Source organism: Tauraco erythrolophus, chromosome 9, assembly GCF_009769465.1.
Source record: "Tauraco erythrolophus isolate bTauEry1 chromosome 9, bTauEry1.pri, whole genome shotgun sequence".
NCBI classification, from domain to species: domain Eukaryota; kingdom Metazoa; phylum Chordata; class Aves; order Musophagiformes; family Musophagidae; genus Tauraco; species Tauraco erythrolophus.
The window spans coordinates 9,981,263-10,007,333 of record NC_141473.1 but is presented as its reverse complement, the minus strand read 5'-3'; the positions used below and the strand labels follow the sequence as shown (position 1 = coordinate 10,007,333).

General features: G+C 42.2%; 1 protein-coding gene across 1 annotated transcript; it reads left to right on the top strand.

The window, feature by feature from the left end:
• Positions 1-4,647: 4,647 nt before the first annotated feature.
• Positions 4,648-24,071, top strand: PLEKHS1 (pleckstrin homology domain containing S1). Its single transcript, XM_086616808.1, has 14 exons — positions 4,648-4,678; positions 5,931-6,022; positions 6,128-6,234; positions 7,602-7,736; positions 9,113-9,188; positions 13,742-13,849; positions 14,518-14,613; positions 18,626-18,736; positions 19,707-19,822; positions 21,125-21,334; positions 21,569-21,670; positions 23,093-23,227; positions 23,752-23,824; positions 24,003-24,071. Exons 1-14 carry the CDS (start codon positions 4,648-4,650, stop codon positions 24,069-24,071), a joined length of 1,461 nt encoding a protein of 486 aa, XP_086472934.1.
• Positions 24,072-26,071: the final 2,000 nt, after the last annotated feature.

The window sequence follows — 26,071 nt, the reverse complement described above, 5'->3', positions numbered from 1 at the left end:
AGAGAGGAAAAAAAAGGTGGACAGAGCAGGTGTTTATCAGATTCTGTTGTACATTTACCATGATGGACATTAAATAGGGACAGCTTGGGAATTTCCAACTAATAGGTGAAATGGTAGCTGTCTGTCTGAGGAAACAAGCCAAAGTAGTAGTGTTATTTGAAGCTCCTTGGTGCTCTAACGTGGCAAGCCAACAGGGCACTCCCAGCATTTGCAAGAGGGCTCCTGGTAGACCAAAGGTTTCCTGGAAAAAGATGATAGTATGGCACAAAAGAGTATAGGAAATCTACCTGCTGACTTAAAATGAAAGGCAGAGGTTGAGGTTGAATCTTAAAAAACTTTCAGGCTAGTTCTAGTGTATGAAATCTACAAAGATCCACATAAAATACCTGAAGACACTGCCAGAGAGGAAAGGCAACTTGGAAAGATAACTGATGGTGATAGTGAGAGAAAGAGAGAAAAACATTCCCTTGTGTCAGAACTAGTGCCTCTGCTATATGGAACGTTAACTTAGATCATGTCCAAAAAACATTAATATTATTTAAGATTAAAATTTCCCACCCACAGACATCATGTCTGACTGGTGACTTTTACATGCTGAGTGTTGTGTCAGCAGCCCAAGAGCCTGAAGGAACCCATTCAGAGTAAGGAGGCCTGACCTTTCACTTGAGGAAGACCAGGGAGCTGAATAGTGATTTATAAGCTCTAGGGCCTTTTAACCTATCTCCTGATCAAATTTATAACTCTTTTCTGTCTAAAAGCAATGCCCTTACCATCTGCATGATTAGCCAAGTGGTTTAGTGTGTAAAATCATAATCATGAACGATATGCTGGATGTTTCTGGAGAGAATCCAAAAACTTCACCTATAACCAAGGCAGACATTAACCCTGCAGTGAAGATGTGTTGTCATTACATAGGTAGCATGAGAAATCTGTATGTTTTAGTAAATGCTGTTCTTTACATCTGAACCTGGTTACATTTTATTGTACTTTATGATCATTTAGGGTTCTTAATGTTGTTTTATCTTCCAGTCATGGGTGGATATGTTATTTTAGACACAGCTCAGGGGAAACCAAGGAACTATTTAGAAAGATGAACCAACAAAAACAAGCCGTCTCCAGGCTTTTTTCTTCACGGGAGGCATTTATGGCTGCCTCAAATGTGCATGTTTTTCATCGCTTGTAAGTGGAGATTAATCTTCTGGATTTCCCCTTTCAGAAGAGTCTTTAATTTGCTTTCCGTGGCAGAAACAGGAATTTCCTTGTGGGTCATGTTTCAGGGTGTTCGTATTTACACAGGGACTATAAGAAGGCAGTCACAATGCAGGGCAAGGGCTCATTGTGTTTTGCTGCGGGAAGCAATACAGGGAATCTGCAAATACATGAAGGTGTATTTCTCTAAGACGTTCTACACCATAAAGACGTTTTACCTGTAAGTATTAACACAGTTTGTTTTCCTTATCTTGATATTATATTTTTTAAGTTTTTTAATAGGCTACATCTTAATAATTTGCAGCATTTTATTTGCATTTTGACTGAAGTGCCTCATTGCATTTCAAAAGGTTGAAAGAAATCAAGTCTCTTAATGCCAGGCATACAAAAGTCTGAGGGGGTATAATAATGGAATTGGCATTGTCTGTTCTGACTTAGACATAACCTGTTTAAATTGTTGCTTTCCAATGAAGAGAAAAGACAATTAAATGCAACAACTAAAAACTTTTTCCCGAAATGCAGAGTGAAATAGCACAACTGTAACCTCATGGGTTTTTGTGTTCCCACCTGTAAATCTTTTCTTTTACTGAAACCTAGAAGAGACTTTTATCCTAATATAGGTTCTTGGAACATTGTTTTGCAAGAATTGCATTGTTTGCCAGTTGCAGTGACTCTGTCAGTCACATGGAAAAGAATATTACATTGTCTTTCATTTCAACCCCAGGCATGTGCCCCTACTATTGGCACTAGTGATTTGACTTTGTGTGCAGTCATTTTTAGTTTTGGAAATTGCTTTTTTGTCTTTTTTTTGGTAGGTAATAGATGGAAACTCTAGCAGTAAATTTTATAACAGTCTGTCACAGCGTTTGTACAACAAATCTTTCTCCCCAAAAGGTGAAATCACAAAGGTTTCCCTAAAAAAAAACCACCCGAAAAATACAGGCAGAAATGCTCTGCAGACATCTCCAGTGGACCTAAGTTTGCAGTGGGTCATTCTCATTTACAGCACAGTATTGCCTCAAGCAGGAGGTGGGGAAATCTATAGCTTTAGCTGTGTATCAGAGGTAAAATTTTGTGTGTAGCCCACACCACATCAAATGAGTGAGTCCAGAAAATAACCAAGCATTTCTGACCACCACTCCTGACCATACCATGTTTACTTCTGGCACCATGGAGTAAATCACTGAAGAAACAGAAGTAAAGGAAAACCCTTAAATCTCTCAGTCCAGCCAGGGAGCTCAGCAAAGAACTAGAGAACAGCACTTACAATCCTTCAAATTTTCCCAGAAGAGGCTCTGAAGCTTCAGGTGGCACAAATGTTGGAGACTGTGTAACCTCATTGTAGCTGACAGGCAACTTCAAACCATGTTACTAAAAGGAAAGGATTTGATTTTGCAAGGAATGAGAGCTTTGGGGTAAGGCAAAGGGAAATTTATGAAAAGTTCCCTAAATGATGTTACATACAGACATGGTATTACAAATTGGAAATGTAAGTATATGAAAGAAACTGAATCTGATTTTGAATAAACAAGAAAGCAATTGTGAGATAATAAAAAACTGTCCAGTGTGCAAAATGCAGTGCCGTGCATGCAATAGATTGGGAGGAGTGCAGAGCTCACACACGAACTGGAAAGAGGTCTGGCTCTGTTAACCTGACACCCAAATGGTGTTCTTCTCCAAGGAAAGCAGTGAAAGGCAAATTAGCTCAAAAAAAAAAAAAAAAAAAAGGAAAGCCGTAAACCAAACCCACCTTTTAAATGCTCAGTCTCGGTGTTCCTTCACTTACCAAATCCCACAGACTGCTGCCTGCATGTTTTGTTAAAGGGTTATTGAACAAAACTTCGGAGAAGTCCATGGAAATGCATCGGTGCATTCTGCCTTTCTGCCAGCCTCTATTCCCATCTCTGCCACAGCCTGGCCATGCCAATGAGCAGGTTATTCAACTTCTCAGTTGTCAAATAAGTTGACATAAATAAAACCAGATACTCTCTGCTTACCTCTCTGAAAAATAATACTAATTCACCTCAACAAGTGTCAAGTTCTGCACTTGGGTCACCACAACCCCATGCAATGCTACAGACTTGGGGAAGAGTGGCTGCAAAGCTGCTTGGCAGAAAAGGATCTGGGAGTGTTGGTTGACAGCCGGCAGTGTGCCCAGGTGGCCAAGAAGGCTAATAGCGTCCTGGCTTGTATCAGAAATAGCGTGGCCAGCAGGACCAGGGAAGTGACTGTCCCCCTGTACTCAGCACTGGTGAGGCCACACCTCAAATACTGTGTTCAGTTTTGGGCCCCCACTACAAGAAAGACCTTGAGGTGTTGGAGCATGTCCAAGGAAGGGGAACGAAGCTGGTGAAGGGTCTGGAGTACAAGCGTTATGAGGAGCAGCTGAGGGAACTGGGGTAGTTTAGCCTGGAGAAAAGGAGGCTGGGGGTAGACCTTCTTGCTCTCTACAACTACCTGAAAGGAGGTTGTAGCAAGGTGGGGGTCAGTCTCTTCTCTCAAGTAACAAGTGATAGGATGAGAGGAAATGACCTCAAGTTGCACTAGGGAAGGTTTAGATTGGATATGAGGAAAAACGTCTTTACGAAAAGGGTTGTCAAGCATTGCAACAGGCTGCCCAGGGAAGTGGTTGAGTCACCATCCCCGGAGGCATTTAAAGACGTGTAGATGTGGTGCTTAGGGACAAGGTTTTGTGGCGGGCTTGGCAGTGTAATGTTAACAGTTGGACTTGATGCTCTTCAAGATCTCTTCCAGCCTAAACAATTCTGTGATTCTAAAGCTGTGTAGTTTACTTCATCACTGTTTATAAATTGCTCTCGGAGGATTGTATTAAGAATGCTACAGACTTGCAAATTATTATAATTACCATAGTATTATGACTAGATTTTCTAAATATCTTTAGATTTTAAACTCTTAAGGCCAAGCTATGGATATTTTATACAGGGCTGATGACACTGCTAATGCAGTGTCAGAAACAGATAAGGGATGCAATATTCCTAGGTTGCAGATGTTGTGTCTAGTGCAAAGGAATGGGCAAAATGAAGTTCTGTTGGCAGGTCTCATGACTTCCTAGGCAAATAATCTCTTTGTCCTATATAAATTTATATTTTTATCATTCATCATTTTATAATTGTAGCATAATAGAATGAAATATAATAGAATAAAATATAATATTATAGCATATCATATATAATTTACTTTATAATATGAAATATTATTATCTATAATAATATACTTATTTATATTGTTTATTATAGATTTTTCTATGTTTATTTTTATATAGTTTAATCTTCAGTATGAAAATGAACACTTGTGAGATCTGTGTTATTTTCTCAGGCAACCTTGCATGCAGTGAAATGGTGCTCAGCAGCAAGCAGAGCGAAAGCAATTACCTTCAAGGTTTCTTGCTCTCTTTACTATCTAGGTGGAAGAACAAGGATGGCTTCTACAAGTAAAAGAAATTCTGCAGGTATAAGATTTCATTTACTAAGATTTGTCAGTAGTAAGGTTGAAGCAGGTTTCAATCCATTCTTACTAATATATGATACCATTCTCTTTGCCCTCCACCTGTCAAAGATTTTGTGGTAAACAGTAGGTGAAAAACAGGGGAAAATAGAGTATTGAAAAATTTGGAGATCTCACCTGGACTTACACTGTATGGAAATTCTGCCCCTCTGCTTCCTTCCTTAAAGAATCTGTCTTAAATGTGACGTTTCCCTTTACAGCAGAATCTTTCCTGTCCCTGACACAGAGGTTGGACTGACATTTGTAAACAACATTAAAACCTTAGAAATTAACAGGGAAGACACAGTCAGTATCTCCAAGACACTGATGATGAAGTCTTACCTCCACTGAAGTCAGTAGTAAGGGGGTTTCAGAACCAAGTGTTTCTTGCATCACCACATTTGGTGATGTTATATTATATATGTCCTCTACTGTCCCTTACTGGAAGATCAAAAGTGAGGCTGACCATGCTCCCTTCCGTCACTGGATTCCTAAAAAATCTTAATTTCCCATAAACAGCTTACAGCTTAAAAAATGAAATTAGATTGACACTCCTTTCATTGGATGTTATTAATAAATATTGATATTAATATTAATAAGTATATTAATAAAACATATTTTGATCAGAAATCCACTTGTGTTTAGAAAATGTGAATCTTAAACTACAGCTGGCCATAGAGTATGCACAGTTGTGAACAAATGCATTCAAGTGTTTTGTCCCCCCAAGGTTTTAGCTCATATTTTACTTGTAAGACTTTTTCTTGTTGTCATACCATGATTCGTGGTGTAAGATGACCTATCCTTAGCTGTGTTTGCAACCTATCCAAATTGAATGCCATCTACAAATTTCACCAGGGCGCTGTTTATTGTCTTTCAGATCATTAATGAAGTTAAATAAGACCAGATCCCAGAAGTTAAATAAGACCATTTAAATAAGACAGAGGCTCATGGTATCTTCTGAGCCCTCTACATTGTCACTTTCTTTTATTTACAGTTTTTGCCAGTTGTCAGCAGTAACATTGACATCAAGGACCATGGTCTGGTCCTATATCTTATAGCTTTGATTTGTGTTTGTCTTCTCTAATTGTAATGTGCTTTTTAACCATTCAAACACGGAAGCCCAGTGCTCAGCAACAATTTCCAGTTCAAGCAGGTCCTTGTCATAGAATAATTGTCAACAAATTGAGTAATGGTGCTGTTCATTTCTGTTTGATTAGGGAGAACTCAAAATACATTTTGCCCTGAAGGTGGAGTCTGCAAGCATGGATTCCTCATCAAATCTCCACCTCTTCAACTTTTCAGCTCACAGGTATACTGGCACAGATTAGTCTTATTCCAGCAATCCTCCAACAAGCATCTGCTGTTTCTACTGTCCTGAATTTTAATGAGAGACAAATTACTTTCTCTTCTGCAGAATTCCTGGAAAAGGCGTTTTTTCGTCCTGTCCAAATCCAGCAAGGGCAATTACATCCTCAAGTATCTAAAAGGCCAGAACGTAAAAGGCTCCATAGCTGTTGATCAGTACGTAACTCAAATGCATCACCTTTTTATTTTAAATCATGTATCAACACTTTTAAATGGCCACTGATTGCATAGACATTTGTTCCTGATTGAAGTTCTTGATCCAAATCACACTGAAGTCAAGAAAAGAGTCCTTTGGCCTCTCATAGGCTTTGAGTGCAACTTGTAGTCTATCATACATGTAAGAGTAAAAATCTTGAATGTTTTCAATGAAATTTGATACACTTCTGTGAGCAATTGTGATGTGATATCTGCAAAGCAGACATCTTGGCTCCGTGATCCCAAAGGCTGTATTCTTGTAGCAGAAGATGTTTTATCTCCTGTGAGGACAGTGCTATGCATTCGCTCACAAGGATGGGCTGTGCTGCTCTTAGCTGTGGCACACCACCTTTCCCATCTCACAGCTTTACAAAGTGCTTTGCAAGTTGTGCAGAGGTCTCCTGGCTTTCACGTAGCCCTTTGGGCTGATGCCAACTGCCCTGATGCCTCTTACTCCACTGAGAAATTGCTCTGCTTGGCTCATTTGAACTGGTTGTTTCATGCCTCTCAGCACAGTGCCCACTGCAGCCGGGCTGAGTGTCATTGGCTTTGTACTAGCACCCTTTACCATGCCACATGTGGTATGAGATACATAGAAGGGGAACAGTAAATGTAAAGGGAAATGCAAAGATTTTACCAGTCAGATCTGGAGCTTAATACAAAGTCTCCTGGAATTGTTAGGAATGGAGGTGGCCGGACTGTCATTGCTATTGTGCTTCTTCCATTAAAAGGATTTACATTGTGAAGCTTTTGAAAAAATTCCTGCTTGCTCAGTGGTATGCGGTTATATCATTAACATCATCATTGTTGTTATTATTTTCACTAATTTAGCTTCTTGGAAGTTAACGGAAGTAGTACTTCTATTTAAATATCCATTAATAGTACTTCTCATCTGTTCCTCTTCCCCTCCGTTAAAACACAGTTAATATATAATTAGTTTCAAATGAAATGTGCTGTTCTGTAGCGGTTGAAAAACATCAGCCAGGAATTTTTTCTTACTATCATTTCTTTTCAAGATTCTTTCTTAGACCAACAGCTGCTTTTTTCAGAAATGAGGATCCAAAATTTGGACACAAGTCATTGCAAAAGTTTATTTTTTTGCTTGGAAGTTTTCTTCATTGAATGATCATCTGTTTTGAATGCATGCACTTATTTTCTTGAGATTTTTTTCTGTGGAAAAATGTTTACCTTTTCCCATGCAGATGTCATCATATTATGCTGTGCTTAGAGTAAAATATGCACATATACACACATATGTATGTTTGTATGTATGTTTGTACATATGTATATATAGTTATATAGGGTGTTCCATATGGTTATCTTAACAGAATCATAAATATCGAAGTTGGCATAAGCGATTCTGAAATTATGCTAACGGTGAGGAAGATGTTTAAATGCCTTCCTGAGCAGGTGATGTCCATCAGTACTGGAAACAGATGTTACTACCTCATTGGGAGCAGCAGGTAGGCATAGAAAGATATGTAAATGCAATATGACATGACAGTTAAGCTAATGTAACACTCAGCTGCTGCCCCAAGGCAAGGTTCTTCTCCTTCACAGTCACTCCCATCCCTTCCTGTGTCTCAGCTACTGATTGTGCAGCTCTGGGATGAAACGATTCAGCTGGTTGATCCAATGGAAAACAGCTCTTTTCTATGTCGTTTTTTCCTCCCATGGCCAGGTTAATTCTTTGTGGGTTCAAACAGGTGAGCCAAGCTCCCTTGCAGCCACACTGTTACAACATCCAGTATGTGAAAGTAGTGGGAGCGCGCAGCAGGGAGTGAGGATGGCATCAGCAGTATGTCAGTGTGGTGATGCTGTGTCAAACTGGGCCAGTTATGGGTCAAGGAAGAGCAGACAGCTTTGTCTTCTCACCCAGCGGCTCCTGGGAGTTAGGAAAGCTTCTGCTCCTCATGGATAAATCACAGGAAGTAATATTGCCGTGGAAAGTAGGTTGTTAAGCAAGGGAAGCAGATTGAAGGGGAAAATTCCCCCAAGGGAAAACGGATCCCAAAAGGAATGACTGGGGCCTCTACTGCAGCAGGGTGGTGTGCTCCCTGCTCTCCCAGGCTGCAATCCAGTCTTCAGCAAGGGTAGAAACTGCTGCCGTCGTGGTGGTCAGCCAAAGCTTGATTAGGTGAGGGAGGACACCTGGCACAGTGCTCCTCTGCTGCTTCCCAGCATCTCCCCTTCAGTTTCCCAGCCACAAGCATCTCAAGGGTGTTTTTTTTCTGCCTTTATGCAGAAGAGCAGCTGATGTGTGAAATGCTGATAAGCACAGAAGGAAAACACATACCTGTGTGTTACTTGAGCATGCCACCCCATGCCTTCCCCCAGGGCACTGCTTTCACAGTCCAAGCTCCATGGGAAGCATTCCAGAACTAATCAAACTAAATCCACTGCAAGCGTGAAACAGGGCTTCAGGGGTCCTTTCACTGCGTGTTTCTCATCCTGCTCCCTCAAATGCATTCCCAAGCCCTGTTAGCTGTCTTTATGGCAGGATTCAGCAGAGCAACATTACTCACAGAAAATGCAGCAGAAAGCACTGTCCCACCTCTCCATCTCTCTCCTTCTCTGTGTTTCTTGCACACACACACACACACAGAGCCCCCCTGCACACCTTTTAGCTCCCAGTCCTGGGCTGCACCTCTCTGAGGTCAAACTTTCCCATCTGGCTATGGCCGCCAGAGCACTCTCTCTTGAAAGGAAGGTGCAGATTTTCCTCGTTGATTTCAGGAAGCATTATTTTGGGCCCCATAGGAAGAAGTGCGTCAGCAAATGGGTTTTCTTTGTGTTTTACCTGTGAGTAGGTTTTCATTTCTGTTGTTCCAACCTACAGGCAGGAAGCAGAGGACTGGGTCGCTGTGATATCTTCAGCCTGCATGGAGACCAAAAGAGGTGGATGCTGCCCTCAGGTGACATGTTACTGCACTTGATTTTAGAAAGAAAAAAGGTTGTAATTTCATTAGAAACCTGTGCAAAGATATTTCCTGATTTTGGCCTTGCAAGTTGACTGTTGCCTTGCTTAATCAGAAATTCATCTTCCATATAAATCCGGTACCCTGGCTTTGTGCATTAAGCAGGCATAGATTCATAGATTCATAGATTTCTAGGTTGGAAAAGACCTTAGAGATCATCGAGTCCAACCATCCCTAATCCCCATTAAACCATATCCTCAAGTAGCTCATCCACCCTATTCTTAAACACATCCAGGGATGGGGACTCAACCACTTCCCTGGGCAGCCTATTCCAGTGGCTGACAACCCTTTCAGAGAAGAAATACTTCCTAACATCTAACCTGAATCTCCCCTGACTAAGCTTATGCCCATTTCCTCTTGTTCTATCTCCCATCACTAATGTAAAGAGCCCTTCCCCTAACTCCCCACCATATTTTCTCAAGTATTTATAGGCCGTAATCAGGTCTCCCCTCAGCCTCCTCTTCTCCAGGCTAAACAGCCCCAACTCCCTCAGCCGCTCCTCATAAGTTTTATTTTCCAGCCCCTTGATCAGTTTAGTCGCCCTTCTTTGGACTCGCTCCAGGAGCTCAATATCTCTCTTAAAGCGAGGGGCCCAAAACTGGACACAATATTCCAGGTGCGGCCTCACCAGTGCCGAGTACAGGGGCAGGATCACCTCCCTGCTCCTGCTGGTCACACTATTCTTGATACACGCCAGTATCCCATTGGCCTTTTTGGCCACCTGGGCACACTGCTGGCTCATATCAAGCCGGTAGTCAACCAACACCCCCAGGTCCTTTTCCGCCAGGCAGCTCTCCAGCCACTCCTCCCCGAGCCTATAGCGATGCTTGGGGTTTTTATACCCCAAGTGAAGGACTCTGCACTTGGCCTTATTAAAGCTCATGCCATTGGCCTCAGCCCAACGATCCAGTCTGTTCAAATCCCTCTGAAGGGCCTCCCTACCCTCAAGCAGATCAACACAGCCTCCCAGCTTGGTGTCGTCCGCAAATTTACTGAGGGTACATTCAATCCCCTCATCCAGGTCATTGATAAAGATGTTAAACAGAACTGGACCCAGCACTGAGCCCTGGGGAACCCCACTGGTGACCGGCCTCCAGCCGGATTTAGCCCCATTTACCACCACTCTTTGGGCCCGGCCATCCAGCCAGTTTTTAACCCAAAGGAGGGTGTGCCTATCCAGGCCAGCAGTTACCAGTTTCTCCACCAGAACACTATGAGAAACTGTATCAAAGGCTTTACTGAGGTCCAGGAAAACTACATCCACAGCCCTTCCCTCGTCAACCAGGCGGGTCACCCTGTCATAGAAGGTGATCAGGTTTGATTGGCAAGACCTGCCTTTCATAAACCCATGTTGACTGGGCCTGATCACCCGGTTAACCTGTATGTGCTCATTAATAGCACTCAAGATAACCTGTTCCATGACTTTGCCCGTCACCGAGGTCAGACTGACAGGCCTGTAGTTCCCCGGATCCTCCTTCCGCCCTTTTTTGTAAATGGGGGTAACATCCGCCAGCCTCCAGTCCAGCGGAACTTCCCCAGTGAGCCAAGACTGCCCAAAGATAATGGACAGGGGTTTGGCAATGACATCCGCCAGCTCTCTCAGGACTCTCGGGTGGATACCATCAGGCCCCATAGACTTGTGGGCATCCAGCCGAAGGAGCAGATCCTTGACCCGTTCCTCTTGGATCACAGGAGCTTCGATCTGCTCTCCCTCCCTGCACTCAGACACCGAAGGCCAGCTCACCTGGGAACTGCTGACCTTATTATTAAAGACTGAGGCAAAGAAGGCATTAAGGACCTCAGCCTTGTCTTCATCCCTAGTGACTAACGTACCCCCTGAGTCCAGTAGGGGCTGGAGGTGATCTTTAGCCCTCCTTTTGTTATTAATATATTTATAGAAAGACTTTTTGTTGTCCCTTACGGAGCTGGCTAGTCTAAGTTCCAATTGGGCTTTTGCCTCCCTGATTATCTCCCTACATGCCCTAACTTCCTCCCTGTATTGATTCCTGGATGCCTGCCCATTCTTCCAAGACTTGTAGACATCCCTTTTTCTTTTGAGATGTTCCCAAATCTCCTTTGTTATCCAAGCTGGTTTTCTACCCCGGCGGCTCGACTTCCGGCACACAGGGACAGCTCGCTCCTGTGCCTCCAGAATTTCCTTTTTGAATAGTAACCATCCCTCCTGCGCCCCCTTACCCTTGAGAGCTGTCTCCCATTGGACTTTGTTAACCAGACTTCTAAACAGCCCAAAGTCAGCTCGCCCAAAGTCCAGCTTGGCCGTTTTAGTGTACCCTCTCCTAACTTCCCCTAGAATTGAGAATTCTATTATCTCGTGGTCACTAAGCCCCAGGCGTCCTCCAACCTTCACATCTCCCACAAGACCTTCTCTGTTCACAAACAGCAGGTCTAGGGGAGCTCCTTCTCTAGTCGGTTCACTAACCAGTTGTGAGAGGAAGTTGTCCTCCACACTCTGCAGGAACCGCCTAGACTGTTTCCTGACTGCCATGTTATACTTCCAACAGACATCAGGCAGGTTAAAGTCACCCATAAGGACAAGGGCTAGTGAGCGCGAGACTTCCCCCAGTTGTTTAAAGAATAGCTCATCAGTCTCACTGTCCTGATAGGGTGGCCTATAGCAGATACCCACTACAATATCCGCCTTCATAGGCCCCTCTTTGATTTTCACCCACAGACATTCTACTAGGTCATCCCCAACATTTAACTCTAAACAGTTTAGATCTTCCCTTACATACAGGGCAACCCCACCACCCCTTCTACCTCTCCTATCCCTCCTGAAGAGTTTGTAGCCATCCATGGTAGCACTCCAGTTATACGAGTCATCCCACCATGTTTCAGTGATGGCAACTATGTCGTAGTTTCCCCGGATAGCAAGAGCTTCCAGTTCCTCTTGTTTATTGCCCATACTACGTGCGTTTGTATAGAAGCACGTAAGTTGGGCTTTCGACCCCACGGCACCCCTAGCGGGGGAAGTTTTATTACCTGAGCTGTTATTTTTGGGATTCTCTTTAACCTCTAGGCAACTTGTGTGTTGCTCTTGACTACACATATCACCCCCTAGTATCACTGAGGCAGCAGGCCGAAGGCACCTGCCTACACTCCCTTCATCAGACAATGGAGGGCCGTCCTCGGCTGTTAATCCTCTAAGTCTGATAATACCCCCCACCCCCTTCACATCTAGTTTAAAGCCCTGTTGATGATCCCAGCTAGTTCTGTAGCGAGCAGCCTTTTCCCCTGTGGAGACAAACCCGCCCCGTCCCTAGATAGAAGATCTGGCATTAAGGTCAGCCCGTGGTTAAAGAAGCCTAGGTTGTTTTCCTCACACCACTTTTGTAGCCAATTATTTAAATCCTCGATCTTTGTTTTCCATCTTGTGTCATGTCCTAGAGTCGGTATGATAGAAGAGAATATTACTTGGGCCCCCGATCCCTTCAACATTCTTCCCAAAACCCTGAGATCTTTCTTAATAGTCCGGATGTTTCTTTTCCTAATGTCATCCATACCAACTTGGAAAAGAAGAAGAGGGTAGTAATCAGTGGGTCTGACTATAGATGGGAGTTTTTTTGTTACATCCCTAATTGTTGCCCCAGGAAGGGAGCAGACCTCCCTGTGTAAAGGGTCAGGTCTACAAATCTGGCCCTCCACACCCCTCAAAAGGGAGTCTCCTAAAACAATCACCCGCCTTTCCTTTTTAACTGAGGCTGTCTTGATGATACGTGTGGTCCTAGGGAAGGATACTAGCGTGTGTGTATCATCATCCTCCCTGGGTGTTGGTTCCACTTGTAGAGCTTCAAATCTGTTGTGTAATGGAACCTGGGAGGTAGTTGCAGGAGCAGAGGGGGCAGGCTTGCCGCGCCGGGCAGGGACCTGCTGCCATTGCTCATTCCCACCTGGATTCCTCTTCCCGGCCAGGTGGGGAGAGGTTGGGGGCTCCTCAGTCTGAGAAGCTGTGGTAGCCTGTTGGGTCTGCGGGCGGGAGCACAACGGGAGCACACGGGCATTGCACAGTCTGTCTGTGCTGGGATTGATTTTAGATTGAAGGAATCTCTTTGAAGAGTAAACCACATGGAAATTAGGAGATGATTTGCATTACGCTGCAAAGATTTGCACCTTTGATGCATCAGAATGAAAACTTGTGTGTTATTCTAACCATGTGCTTTGCAATTATATTTACGTGCTGGTTTACAAACCGATCCACATCTAGTCTGTCAATGTAGGAGCAGCTGGAAGCTTTGGTAGTTCAAGCTCAGGCCCAGGATTCTGCATCTTGTCAGCCACCCAGACCTACTTGGCCAGACTCAACACTAAGCTCCTTAATCTCTACAGCTTCCACTTAGCTCAAAGGGCAAGCAGGACAAATTTGTATCTGCCTGAAAAATACCATGTAGACAACCTTTGGGATGCATTGGTACATTGTAGTCCATGCCCATCAGGTGCTTGTCTTCTTACACTGCTGTCATCTTTATTTCTAGAACCAAGATCTTCCAAATCCACTAGTCAGAAGCCGGCCCTCCTCTTTGCCACTATCCTTGAATTCTGTAAATACCACCAGTTTCCCAGAAAGGCAAAGCTACCAGAAGGTAAACAGATTAGACATCCTTAATAATGGGTTTGCTCCTAGGAGTGACTGTGATATTTTGTTTGTATAGCTGCTTTTTTCCATCAAAAGTTCTTCAGAGCTTGTGCAATGGGTGCCAGGGTCATCTTTGCTGCTCTCTGGTGAGGTTGCTGAGTAGGACCTGGATGATAACATCAGAGAGTCCCCACAAAGGAAAGTCTGCAAGTAAGTAAAGGCAGGTGTCGATGGCAGTGAGGAACGATATTCATTGGCTGTCCCAACTGTCTGGCAAAGATTAGTGGGCATAAAATAAGCCCTTACTCGCTTTGATGTGCCTTGGCGAAGCCATGTGATGATTATTTCCACAGCTGCCTCTCACATTCCTCCTGTTTTGTGACTGTGCTTTTCTTTGTCTCTCTGTTCAGGCTGTAAAGCCTAGAGGATGGTTCGGGTCCAATTCCTCTGTGCCTTCCAAATCTTCCCCCTCAATATTTAAATAGAAAGGAAGAAAAGCATTGCTGTTGTCCCAGAGCAACTGCAGTCCCTGTCCTCTGGTGACAGGCTGAGTAGCAGCCAAGGGAGTGTTGGTTTTCTCTAGTCACAAAGTTGTGTGCAAACGGCCCAGTGGGAGTAAGCTGAATGCAGGTGAAGCACCTTTAGCAGGAGTCAACTTTTTTCTTTTGTATTCAGGAGAATGGTCCCTCAGAAGACAAGAACAGGCCTAATTCAGATCCTGGCCCTCACCAGCCTCCATGTGACTCACCAAGCGGAGTTTTTCCAAACCCGGTGAGCAGAACAAATCAAACAGCTCTTGACTTCCTCAGTCAGCTGAAGTGACTACTGGCTCTTATCTCACTCGAGTATCTGTAACTACAGATTATTTGTCTACTTTTCCCAGCACACTGAGTGGGTTTTCACTATGAAAGTTTCCTGAATACAGTTAGTCTGTTGCCTTGTTTAGCACTGAAACGAATCTTCTAAGAACTTTCTTGAAATACCTTTTGTTTACTTTTTTTCTTAGAGCAGATCCTCAGAGTTTCTGTGGAGCAATTGCAGCTTGTGATAGCTCTCACAAACTTGATCGAGAAAGCTATGAAGTTGCACTGCTTGAGGATTTGCTTCTCCCATCGCATTTCTCAGCTGTGCCACAGTCTTTCTACATGGTTTCTTTCTGCAGCCTCTGCCAGTCTGGCAACTGAATCAATGTAATTGAACTACAGAACAAGGGCTTGTTAAATTGAGGCCCATCTCAGGACCAACCTTCTGTAACCAGCAAGTAATTTAGCTTCCCTATCTGGCAGGAATTATTTAGAAAGATATAAGGATTATTGTTATCCCATGTTATTGGCTAAGTGTTCTGACCTGTGTTCCCTGAACAAACACCTGCAGCAGTTTCAGATGGTTTTCACCCATCCTCTGCCCTTGATTACTGCTTTTGCAGCAGAGTCAACAGAACAGAAGACACTACCATCTTGCGGTTTGGCAACTGAGTTTAAACCCGTCTTTATTAGTATTTTATGCGTTGGACTATGATCTAGAGTGGCTGAGATAGAGGAAAAGAATCTGTTCTTCCATCATAGCTAAAGGAGTGGTAAATCATGCGCTGCCATCACCATCCATGTGTACAGACTGGCAGCAAGTATGAGATAATACAGCTAAATTTAGTGGAAAGTAGTGAAAATAGTTGCAACTACATTACAATGCCATAAGCAGTTAGCACAGCTCAGCTGGTGCACAGTACTTTTTGAAGCTGCAATAGTTCAGTTGTGAGTCTGAGCTCTGAAATCACTGAGTTAACCCTTAGTCTGATTTAAGCAGCACTGCTGTGGATGCATACCAAGGCGCTCTTTCTGTCTCTTTCTTATGCAGGCTTTTTCTGTCCAATTCTTCTCATACTGATGGTGCCTCAGAGAGCATGTATTGTATGCAGCTGTTCGAACTAGGACAGACTGACCATGACAGTTAAAAGATAAGGAATTTGGATTTTACCTTCTTAGCCTGAAGCAGAGGGAATAGCAGGAAGCTCATATTTCTGTTTCAGCATGTGTGAAAATAATCTTGCCATAGAGCTAACAAGAAACAAAATTGTTCGTTCATTCGATAAAAATATTTCACTTGCCTCATAAGTTCAGCATCTGCTAACATCTCCGGATCTATTCTCTGCTCAGTGATGTCCAGACAGCTGACTTCCAGATTAATCCCTTGTATTTACGTCCTGTTAGAAGTATGACTCCACATTTCTAGTATCTGATTTGTTTTGCTTTTTATTGGTTGTTCCCTCATCCAGGCCCAGATCTTGAAAACTCTTTGGTCAGTAGCCATTACTCATGCAAACAGGCCTATCAATGTCACTTCAGTCCAGTCATGCAGGCAGGGAGCCAGCCACTCAGGAGAGGTTTGGGGATCTGACTCCCTTTCAGCCCACATTTTGGAGATAACAAACCACATCTGACTCAGTAATTCAGTATCAGCTATTTTGACACACAGCTTTCAATACCTGAAATGCATTAACATAAGGAGCTCTGAGGTATATCACCCTGTACTGCTCATTACTATCTTGCAGGCACCTAGGCATCTTTGTCAGGAGTCTGGCTTCAATATCTGTTAGACACGCCTGATTTTCTGAAAGAGAAGTTCCTTTGTTGAAGGGCAACACATAACTTTTGACCCTTTCCCCAAGGAGCCTACAACTAACAATTACTCAGTTGTTCTCCAGGTATCATTTCCATCTTATGCTACAACAAATTTTCTCCATCATCTCTCTTGTGTGAATCCACACCATGGTTCAACAAAGATTAAAGAACTTGCTTAGCTGTATGTCTGAGAACAATTGTACACTGAGGTTAACTAACTGCAGTGCTCTGGTGTAAAGCATCTGGAGGAACAGAGATGTCAGCAAACTGCCTTAGGGAAACACAGTGCTGCTGCAGCTTGACCTTCTCCTTCCCATTGTCCCAATAATCTGCAATGGTGCCAAGGGGCAACACTGCATTTGGCAAAAGGTAGCCGCTATCAGCTATCAGTGACTGAAGGCTCAGTTTGGGAAGCTGGTGAGTGCTATCTGCTGTCTGAAATTTCCTAGGAGCTGGAGGATCTCACAACTTTGTAAAATCACCTCCTCTTCCTCCTTTCCCCAACTGTTTGCTTGTTTGATTGATCCAGAGCTCCTGAAAAATCACTAGGAAACTCTTTCATTACTTTAGATCATGACCATAGAGCCAGTCTTGTTCCTGCTGGGGTTTTGTTATGCACTTCTTGAAGGACCGTTTGTAGGTTTGCTCTGACTCCTACAGCATGGGTTGCTTTTTATGTCATTTATACCAACAAGGAACAAAAATACATTCATCACCTTTAATTTCTATTCAATACCAGTTTTCTCTCTTTACATGTAACAGAGTAATTAGTTTAATGTACTTTACCTTGAAAACAGAAATATATTCTGTGGCATACTTAGGCATTATTAAAATGATCACTATGGAAACCAGGGATGTAAGTGGAGAGATAAAAAAAGGTTACATCACAAACATGGCATGGGGAATTGTGTTGGGAGGCAGCTAAATACTGATTACCATACTCTTCATTATAGTGAAGTCAACAAGGAGACATAAAAATAAATAGTTTATCTTTGTGACTTAGAAAGGTGTAAACTTGATGGAGGGATTAATTCTTCCTTGACTTATCAAATTGCTTCAACTTAGTATTTCAGGTATTTATGAAGGCAAAATATCACTCAGAACACAAAGGATTCGATGTCAGATCTCCGGCCCTCTGGTGTATGTTCTAGTTCATGGAGAAGTATGAGTTAGTAGACTTCTTATTAGTCAGGGAAATTCCAAATTCATTCTTTACTTGATAGCAGTTAAAAGGTGCTTAAAAAGGATATATATCTCCCAATTCACGTCTAGATTTCCTATAGATTTTTCTCCTAGTGTACGGACTTTAGAACTCAATGCAAATAAAAACCCTTTTGCACACAAGTGACCCTAAATGCATGCAGATTCATACATGAAGTGTTTAACCCACTTGATTTTTAAGCAAAATAACAGGTTGTGAGCATGCAGTCAATTCCAACTGCCTGGTTACCACAAATCCATCTATGAGAAAGTACTAATACCAGTGGCTAGTTTTCATAGAATCAGAGAATCATAGAATGGTTAGGGTTGGAAGAGACCTTAAAGATCATCTAGTTCCAGCTCCCCTGCCACGGGCAGGGACACCTTCCACTAGATCAGGTTGCTCAAAGCCTCATCCAGCCTGGCCTTGAACACCTCCAGGGATGGGGCAGCCACAACTTCTCTGGGCAGTTGGATGTTCTCTGTTCCAGTGCCTCACCACCCTTATTGTAAAAAATGTCTTCCTTATATCTGATCTAAATCTCCCCTCTTCCAGTTTAATGCCATTACCCCTTGTCTTATCACTACATGCCCTTGCAAAAAGGCCCTCTCCAGCTCTTGTAGGCCCCCTTTAGGTACTGGAAGGCTGCTATAAAATCTCCTTGGAGCCTTCTCTTCTCCAGGCTGAACAGCTTCAAGTCTCTCACCCTATCTTCGTAGGAGAGGTGCTCCAGCCCAGTTCTGTCCATATACAGACAGGGGATCTCAAAAGTATAAGTAGGAGCACAACTACAGAAACCTTGTTCCTAAAACAGACTGGCTCTAAGCATATCTCTGTTCAAACATGTCTTTCCGTGTTTTCTGTGGGTATTCCTGGTTCTATTACTGTCCATATAAATGGAAAAATACGTGTTAAACAATTTGTATGACTGAACCTGTTAAATACAAAACCTTTCTTTTAACAGGATAAAAAACTAGGAAAGAGTGAGGAAAACCTGCTGTCATCAGATACAGATGAAGACATCAAAAACGACGAAGAAGATTATTACCAAACTCCCAGCAGTATTTTAGCAAAGGTAGTTTATCAGTTGTGAGTTCTGCTGGGTTATTAACAGCTCCAAGGAAACAGGAGACATTAAATGAGCCAAAGAGGAACTGGTACAAGGAACCACTAGTACCTTGCAAAAGAAATACATAGATAAAGCAGTAGGTAATAGAACTTTCATTTGTACAAGAAAAATACACTAGACTCATTCAACAGATGTTTCTGGTAGAAAGTGGCATTGTGACTGATTTTGTTGAAATTCCCCAAATTGACTGTTTTATTGTAAATGGCTTTTACCTATTGTATCACAGGTGATTTTTTCCAAAAGTGAAAACTTCATTTAGAAAATGTAACAGTAGAATGTAATTTTGTAGAAGCACCACTAACCTGCATAAAATGAAGCAGTACTTTAAAAATGCTGTAAAATATTTTGGTATCTACATTTCACTGTGAAACAAGGGAGCAGGAGGAATCATACTGGTAATTTTAAACAAATTTTGGCACCTAATTTGGGAGGCTAATTTCTCTAGGCTTCCCATGTAGTTAGTGGTCAGGAGAAGCTAAGTGGTTAGTCTTCTGCAGAAGTCACAGCCTCTCTCCAAAGGCTATATAGCTAACTGAAGGACATTAACAATATGATTTTGCCATGTAACCTAAGTGCTTAAAGTTAAGCTCACCCAAAGTACAAGACTCTTTCTTCAATCTGCTTAAATTAAAACATAGCAAAAATTTTGTGGTAGTATTTATGTGGTAGAATATAGATGATTATGACCCAGCCTGAAAGGAAAGCCAGTGGTAGTGTCAATAATACCAGATTACATTAATTTCTAAGTTTCAACCACCTTTCTAGCTCACGGTTTCTGGGAAGTGGCTTATTTGGGGAAAACCAAGCTATATTAGACAATGTATTTAAACAACATGAACACTGAAAAAAATAAGAAAATGAAGATTTTTTTCTGTAGGCAGAGCATATGTCTTACGTTGTCATGTCTTTCCAACAGTGCACCACCGAAGTATCAATGCCTGATCCTACAGCTGAGTCTGATGTCCCTGTGCAAGAGAAACCTGTGCAGAAGAGCCCAGTAAAGGAGAACATTTATATGCCAATGAAATCGCTGTAAGTAACAACTGCATTAAGGTCTGCAAATTAAAAGTGACATAGTGGTGCAGATAGAGCTGTCATCTGTGGTATTTACGTAACGGTATCTAGAGGCTGCATCTTGTTTGAATGAGTCTTTCTTTGGTGTTGGTTGAGAAAGTTCAGAACTCATGGGAATACCAAAGTGAAATTTAAACTCATGGATGTGAAATTTAAGCTCACTTTGCAAATGTATGCATTTAGACAGGCTCTGACTATAAGATGCATCACTTTTTGTTGACTTAAACTTTTTCTAGGTTTTCATGACATAACAGCCCACCACTTGACTCAGATACTGCAGCCAAGCTCCAGCAACTTTTCAGATGTGTACTCTCCAAAGCAGGCAGCATTATCTAGTGGTTAAAAGAGAAAGGTAGACATGGGGCATTAGGTCCCAGCTTTTCCATTAAGAAGTTATGTGATCCTGTGTATGTCATCTGCTTCCTTCCATTTTCCCATCCAAAGAATGGATCTGATGCTGCGTACTTTGAAGGTACAGCGTTTGGCATGTCGTAAAGAAAGACCTGAACTTTGTGTCACAGTTGTAGGACCACAGGAAACTTTACAACCTCCACGATATAGCACACTATACTGAAGAGAAGTGTGCCCACACAGTAAAACCATACCTCCTGAGCCAGAGGACCGGTCATTAGCTGCTGGCTGTGGTCTGCCACCTACAGACAGTCAGGTCTTATACCACATAGTGAGAGGCAATTAAAATGCAGACCCACAAGCCAGTTTATTCCAATATACTTATTTAAGCTCGTCTGTGTCTTTGGGACCCCCTGGAGGGAATTACTATAAAAAAACTCACAAGTCTGTGACATCTGAGTTAAAATATACTAAAAGCAGCTTTTGCTACTAACCTCAGTATTGTTTGAAGCATGGATAAGGCATTATAAGGCTCATCAAACAAACCTAAAAAGCGTTCAAGCACATTTGAGTTATTGTATCTCCCAGGGACAGCATTTCATCTCTCCAGAAGCCAGTACAGCCAAGGCCAACAATCTGTACTCAGTTTCTTTGTCAAGGCATGTTGCTAGCTGGAATGTATTCAAGCTTAATAAATAGTCTTTAAATACTGAAAAGGTTTATTTTGGAATTTATGCTCCATTTTTAGAAGGACTGTTTATTTTACTTAGCTGTGATTTTGTCCACTGAATATTCTACAAGAACTTGTTATTCTTTGCTTCGCTGATGGTTATTTGATCCAACTTCAAACACAGCAAGAGTGCCTGGAATGGTCAAACCAGTTCATTTTTTATCACCATTCCTCTTCAGCAGATTGCTGGATGAGAGTTGCCAGCTCATGTGCAGATGTGATGGGCTTCCGTCTCCTCTCAAATGCCAAAAAAACAGTGCATGTCCAAGAGACTTGGAAGCAAATAGAGACCTCAAACTCCCAGAAAGCAGCACCAGCCAGCAGCCAACCCTCCAGAGAAGGCAAAATTCATTACCACTTTCGGTGGTACAGTTGTCTATACTGCTCAGGTAAATGTCTTCTCCATTTTCGTTGCAGAGAAGACAGACATGTTCATGAGTTCCAGCTGGGGTACTGGTAGAGCATGCCAAGCCTGTCAGAGTTTAAGGAGTGCCTGGGCAATGCTTTTAGCCATATGATTTAGTTTTTGGTATTTCTGCAAGGAGCAAGGAGTTGGACTCAATGATCCTTATGGGTCCCTTCTGACTTGAGATATTCTGATGCTCTGATGTTTTCTTTCACAGTCAAGTTACAGATGAGACCCAACTGCAGAAGTTGGATATTTTTGTCCCACTGGCTGATATTAACAGTTGCCTAAAACTTACTGAAGCAGCAGGACAAATATGGTAAGTTCTGGATGTCTTGTGACAGTGCCTGTCAGATGTGAATAAGTGACAGTCAGGTACAGAAGTGTACAAGTGTACACGTCCACATACAGTCTTGGCAGTGCAGAACAGGGCAGGGTCAGTGTGTGCTGGTACTTCAGTGATTCCTTTCTACTCTTTCTGATTTTTCACGTACCTGAGTTTCTATTTCAACTGCTGTTGAAAAGGGCTACATAGAGTTGAGATCCCTCAGCATGCTGGGCTACAATTAGTGATGAAGTCTCACCCTAAAAGCAATCCTTCTAATGTTGGTGTGAAATCACCTAATTACTTGTAGTCAGTTTTACCTTTGGTTTGGTGAACAATGATGATGGTGTGTCTCAGAGATACAGCGAGAGGATATATCTTGTGATAGGGTAAACAGGGTCTCAAGATGACTTGAGTTGAATGTAAGCACAAAACTATCTCTAAATTAATCCCAGCTAGGAATGAGTGCTAGGCAGAGATTTTTACAAGTAGGTGTTATGGGCTAGAGCACATACATCCTCTTAGTAGTCCCACTGGAAATTAGTGCTCTCCCTAGACCTTCAACATCAGTGACAAAGATAAAGAGGATGGAGCAGAAAAAATGCTCAATGCATACTTCTGTGCTTCTTGCTGATCTTTCACTGCCACACAGCAATGAGACTGCTTTTTGCTGCTGCTCTCATGTTCATACCGATCAGGTGCATTGTGTGCACAGAAAGTCATTTTGTTTCAGTCACTGTCAGCAAGAAGGAAAAATACTATTGCAAAAGGGACTGGAAATGGGACTCCACTTCAATAACTGGATCTACATCTAAATTTACAGAGCTTTCTCAGTGGAAATTCATACTGAAAGAATCTGGGGCTTGTTCTGGAAAGGAACAGAGCGCTAGGTCTGACAGTCAGGTCAGCTAATCCTAAATAGCTTGTCACCAAGTCTGTCAGAGACTAGCAGGAAAGAGATACTGAAATTTCCATAAGGGTCCCAATCAGGACAGCAATGGATCTCTGATCCTTGCAGTTTTATCATAGATAAAACATATGATAATAAGTTTTAGTTTTCTTCTTTTGGGATGACTTTAGAAATCATCTCAGTCAAACATCAGACTAAAACATCTACAGTGAATCTGGTCTGCTACTTTTGGACTGGAATCTCCAACATTCACTGATGACCTTGCTAGCTACAAGTCTGACTTGTTAACATGCTGCAATGACAGTATCATGTGCGCTTTTAGGAGGACCCATTGAGATGGATAAGGAACTTGGTTTCAGCTAGAACCAGATCAAAAAGTTGCAAAGTCATTCAATCTGTGTGTTATTTCCAGAGGGCAATACCATAAATGCAGCCATTGCCATTCTGTTAGCAGTAACTGGATATCCCATATGCATCCTTTAATGTCTGTCCTTCACATACCCTAGTGTCTCACAGTGGACTGGTCCTCACCAACTGGGATGTTTGTTTAACCATGGAGACCATATAGTAGCTGTGAATGATCTGCAACCCCAGGACGTGGAGGAGACTTACTTCTTCATCAGCAGGTCCACAAGAAAGAGGTAAGCTTGACAAACCTGAAGGTGATAGTCAAGTGAATCAAGCCAAATGAGAAATCACGTTGCTTTTGGCATTTCATGTGGCTTCATTCAAACCAGTTTACTCTATTCTGAGTTTGGCGTGAATAACTTCAGTACCAAATAGCTCCTCAGCATAATTCTGATGTAGCATCTCTTATTGCTGGGCTATTTGGGTAATGCAAGGTCAGTGCTGCTGTGTTTAAGGACTTGATCTCAAAGAGTTTGAGCAACCTCAAGAAATGCCACAGGGCAACCATAAATTAGAGTTACTTGGTGTTTTTTGGCTAAGGTCCTTGAATTCCAAACTTTAGAAAATAAAGAACTGCCTGCACCGGATGTGTAGTAGCTTGTAGTGGTTTTAGGTACTAAGGGCAGTGCCCTGGACTCCTACCTCCTTATCAAGCACTACACATCTCCTTGTGTGATACCACTTTTTTTGAAGAATGTGGGAGATTTCCAAGTGATGCCTTAACACCACTGTGATCTGCTACCTATATTTCTCTCAGATGGACTTCTATTTCAGTATCCGAGTTCTCTGGCCCATACCTAAACACATTCATGTTGAAGTTTGCTGACAAAGTTGGGGTCATCAGATGCTGTTGCCATCTAAAGATGACAGTCTCAGCAAGAAAAAAATACTCATCTTTGTTAAAGTATTTTTATTTAGCTAGTCAAAATACAAGTCAGATAGTAGCACAAATGTTGATCAGATGTAACAAGCTGGAAAAGTTTATCTTTCTTTTTTTTTCTTTTCAAGGTCAAGCTTACTGTATGTAGGATTCCACAGTCAGATATCTTCCATGTTAAAGGCTGCTCATGTTCCTGAAAAAGATCTCAATGATTAAGTAAGTGCTAAAGTTCAAGGGAAAAGATCAGGGAGAACGTGATATATAGTGTATGGAGGTAATCTTTATCTTCTAGAGCTGCCAGACATCTTTTGTTGCTGAAGTACAAAGAACAGAGAACGTGGATTTCATTTTCATTTCATGTCTTAATAATTTGTTTTGTTGACATGAATGGCATGTTTGGCTTGTATTTCATGTTGGCATGTAGTTCTGTTACATGAAAAAACTGAGGGTCAAATCACTAATGAAACGTTTGCACAGTGTATACTTTCTACTTCAGTAAAAAGTACTGGTTCAGACCTCTGCTCACCTCTTTACACTGGGTTACATTGATTTATACTGAACTCTTAATCAGTTAGGGGTGTGGAAACAACCTACATTTGGAACAAAGCTATGTTTTCCCTTGCTTACCCTTAGCTACAGAAAAGCAAAGGCAAGCTGAGAGCTGTAGCGTTGGAAGGAAGACTGGTAAATAAAGTGTTGTGTAGTGATTCAGTGGGGCCTCCTTTTGTGTTATGCCCGTCTTATGTCACAGCCACGAAAATACATTCAAGGGATGACAGGAAAGAGAGCCGATTGGAGAAAAGGAATGTGTCTGGAGCACCTTTGGGTTCATTGGCAGCCAAATGAGACCTAAGCGAAGAATGGAAGGATGGATTTGGGAGAGAGCAGGGTTGGCCTGCTCTGTGGAAGTGTAATTGGTAAAGACAGCTGGGAAAACCAGAGAGAGAATCTATGTCTACAAAGGCATGTGTGCTCAGCCCAATGCAAACAGAGTTCACTGAAAGCGTTTTGATGCTACCAAGTGCTACCATAGGGATGTCACTGGTACTGCAGCATTACTAGAGCAAGTGCTCATTTGTTTCCCAAACAGGGATGTTTCCTGTAAATATTTATTCGTGAATATGTCTTGCTTCTATTGCTATCATAGAAACATGACTGATTTTCAGCTAATATCACACCAAAAGATGTTGCTGCTTGATACAGAACTGCCTGCAGGGCTGCCTTTAGGGGATGCCAAAAGGGAGCTTTGTCCTATACTACAGTGACCTCTGTTGCTTACAAAAACATAGTGTGATATGGCATGTATGCAGAATACGTTCCTATTCTCTACATGGATTGTACACATCTGTATATACGTGTTTGGGTGCATATATATTTATATACATATTTTGCTGTAAGATGGATTGTGTTAATATACAACAATGTGGCAACGAATCGAGTCGTGGTTTTAGAGTACAGATAGTTCTATCTTGTCAGATACAACCAAAATAACTACTGGGTTTAGCAGGCATAGGATTATTGATATTAAGAGATTTACATAAGCTTCGATTAAGGTGGATTTGGCCCAAAGGAGGTATTTTACCAGCTTCCAGTTGAATTAGGCCAAGTCAGCTACTACAGTAAGAAACTACGCTTATTAAAATCAGCGTTGGTGTCACTTACTCCAGTAGTAAATTTGACAAATGTGATTTGTATACTTTCTTTAAAATCTAGTCTGGGCTTTTTAAAAAATAATTATAAAATTTTATTTAGCCAAAGATGAAAACGGCACCATTAACCCAAACGAACTAACACAAATATTTATGCCATCTATTCAGACTCAGCTCCTATTCAAAAGATTAATTTCGAGACTGAATGTTTCCACAGCCTGTCTCTTCTGCTTTTGAGGTAAGAGTGTTTGGGACACACTTATTTCTCAAGGTGGGAAAGGCTCACTTTTTGATATTTCTGTTTCAGTGGTGTTCAAAGGCTTATTTGTGCTGAACTCTGCATAAAGACAGAGGGAAACCTGAGTTCTGGAACTACAGAGGCTGAAAATGGAAGAAAAGACACTCCTTGGGAGCTCTTCTCCAAAGCTGCTATGGGACTTCTTTACTCTGCACTTCCTTTTGAGCACAACAAATCCATTTCTGCCTAAGGAGTCTCTGAAGGATGGGATGGTCAGCCATCACCATACAAGGCTTCTTCCAGCTCGGTA

Coding starts and splice junctions, on each gene's coding strand:
- PLEKHS1 (XM_086616808.1), top strand. CDS start 4,648: ATGGCTTCTACAAGTAAAAGAAATTCTGCAG. Junction 7,737..9,112: donor TACCTCATTGGGAGCAGCAG/GTAGGCATAGAA, acceptor TCCAACCTACAG/GCAGGAAGCAGAGGACTGGG. Junction 9,189..13,741: donor GAGGTGGATGCTGCCCTCAG/GTGACATGTTAC, acceptor CTTTATTTCTAG/AACCAAGATCTTCCAAATCC.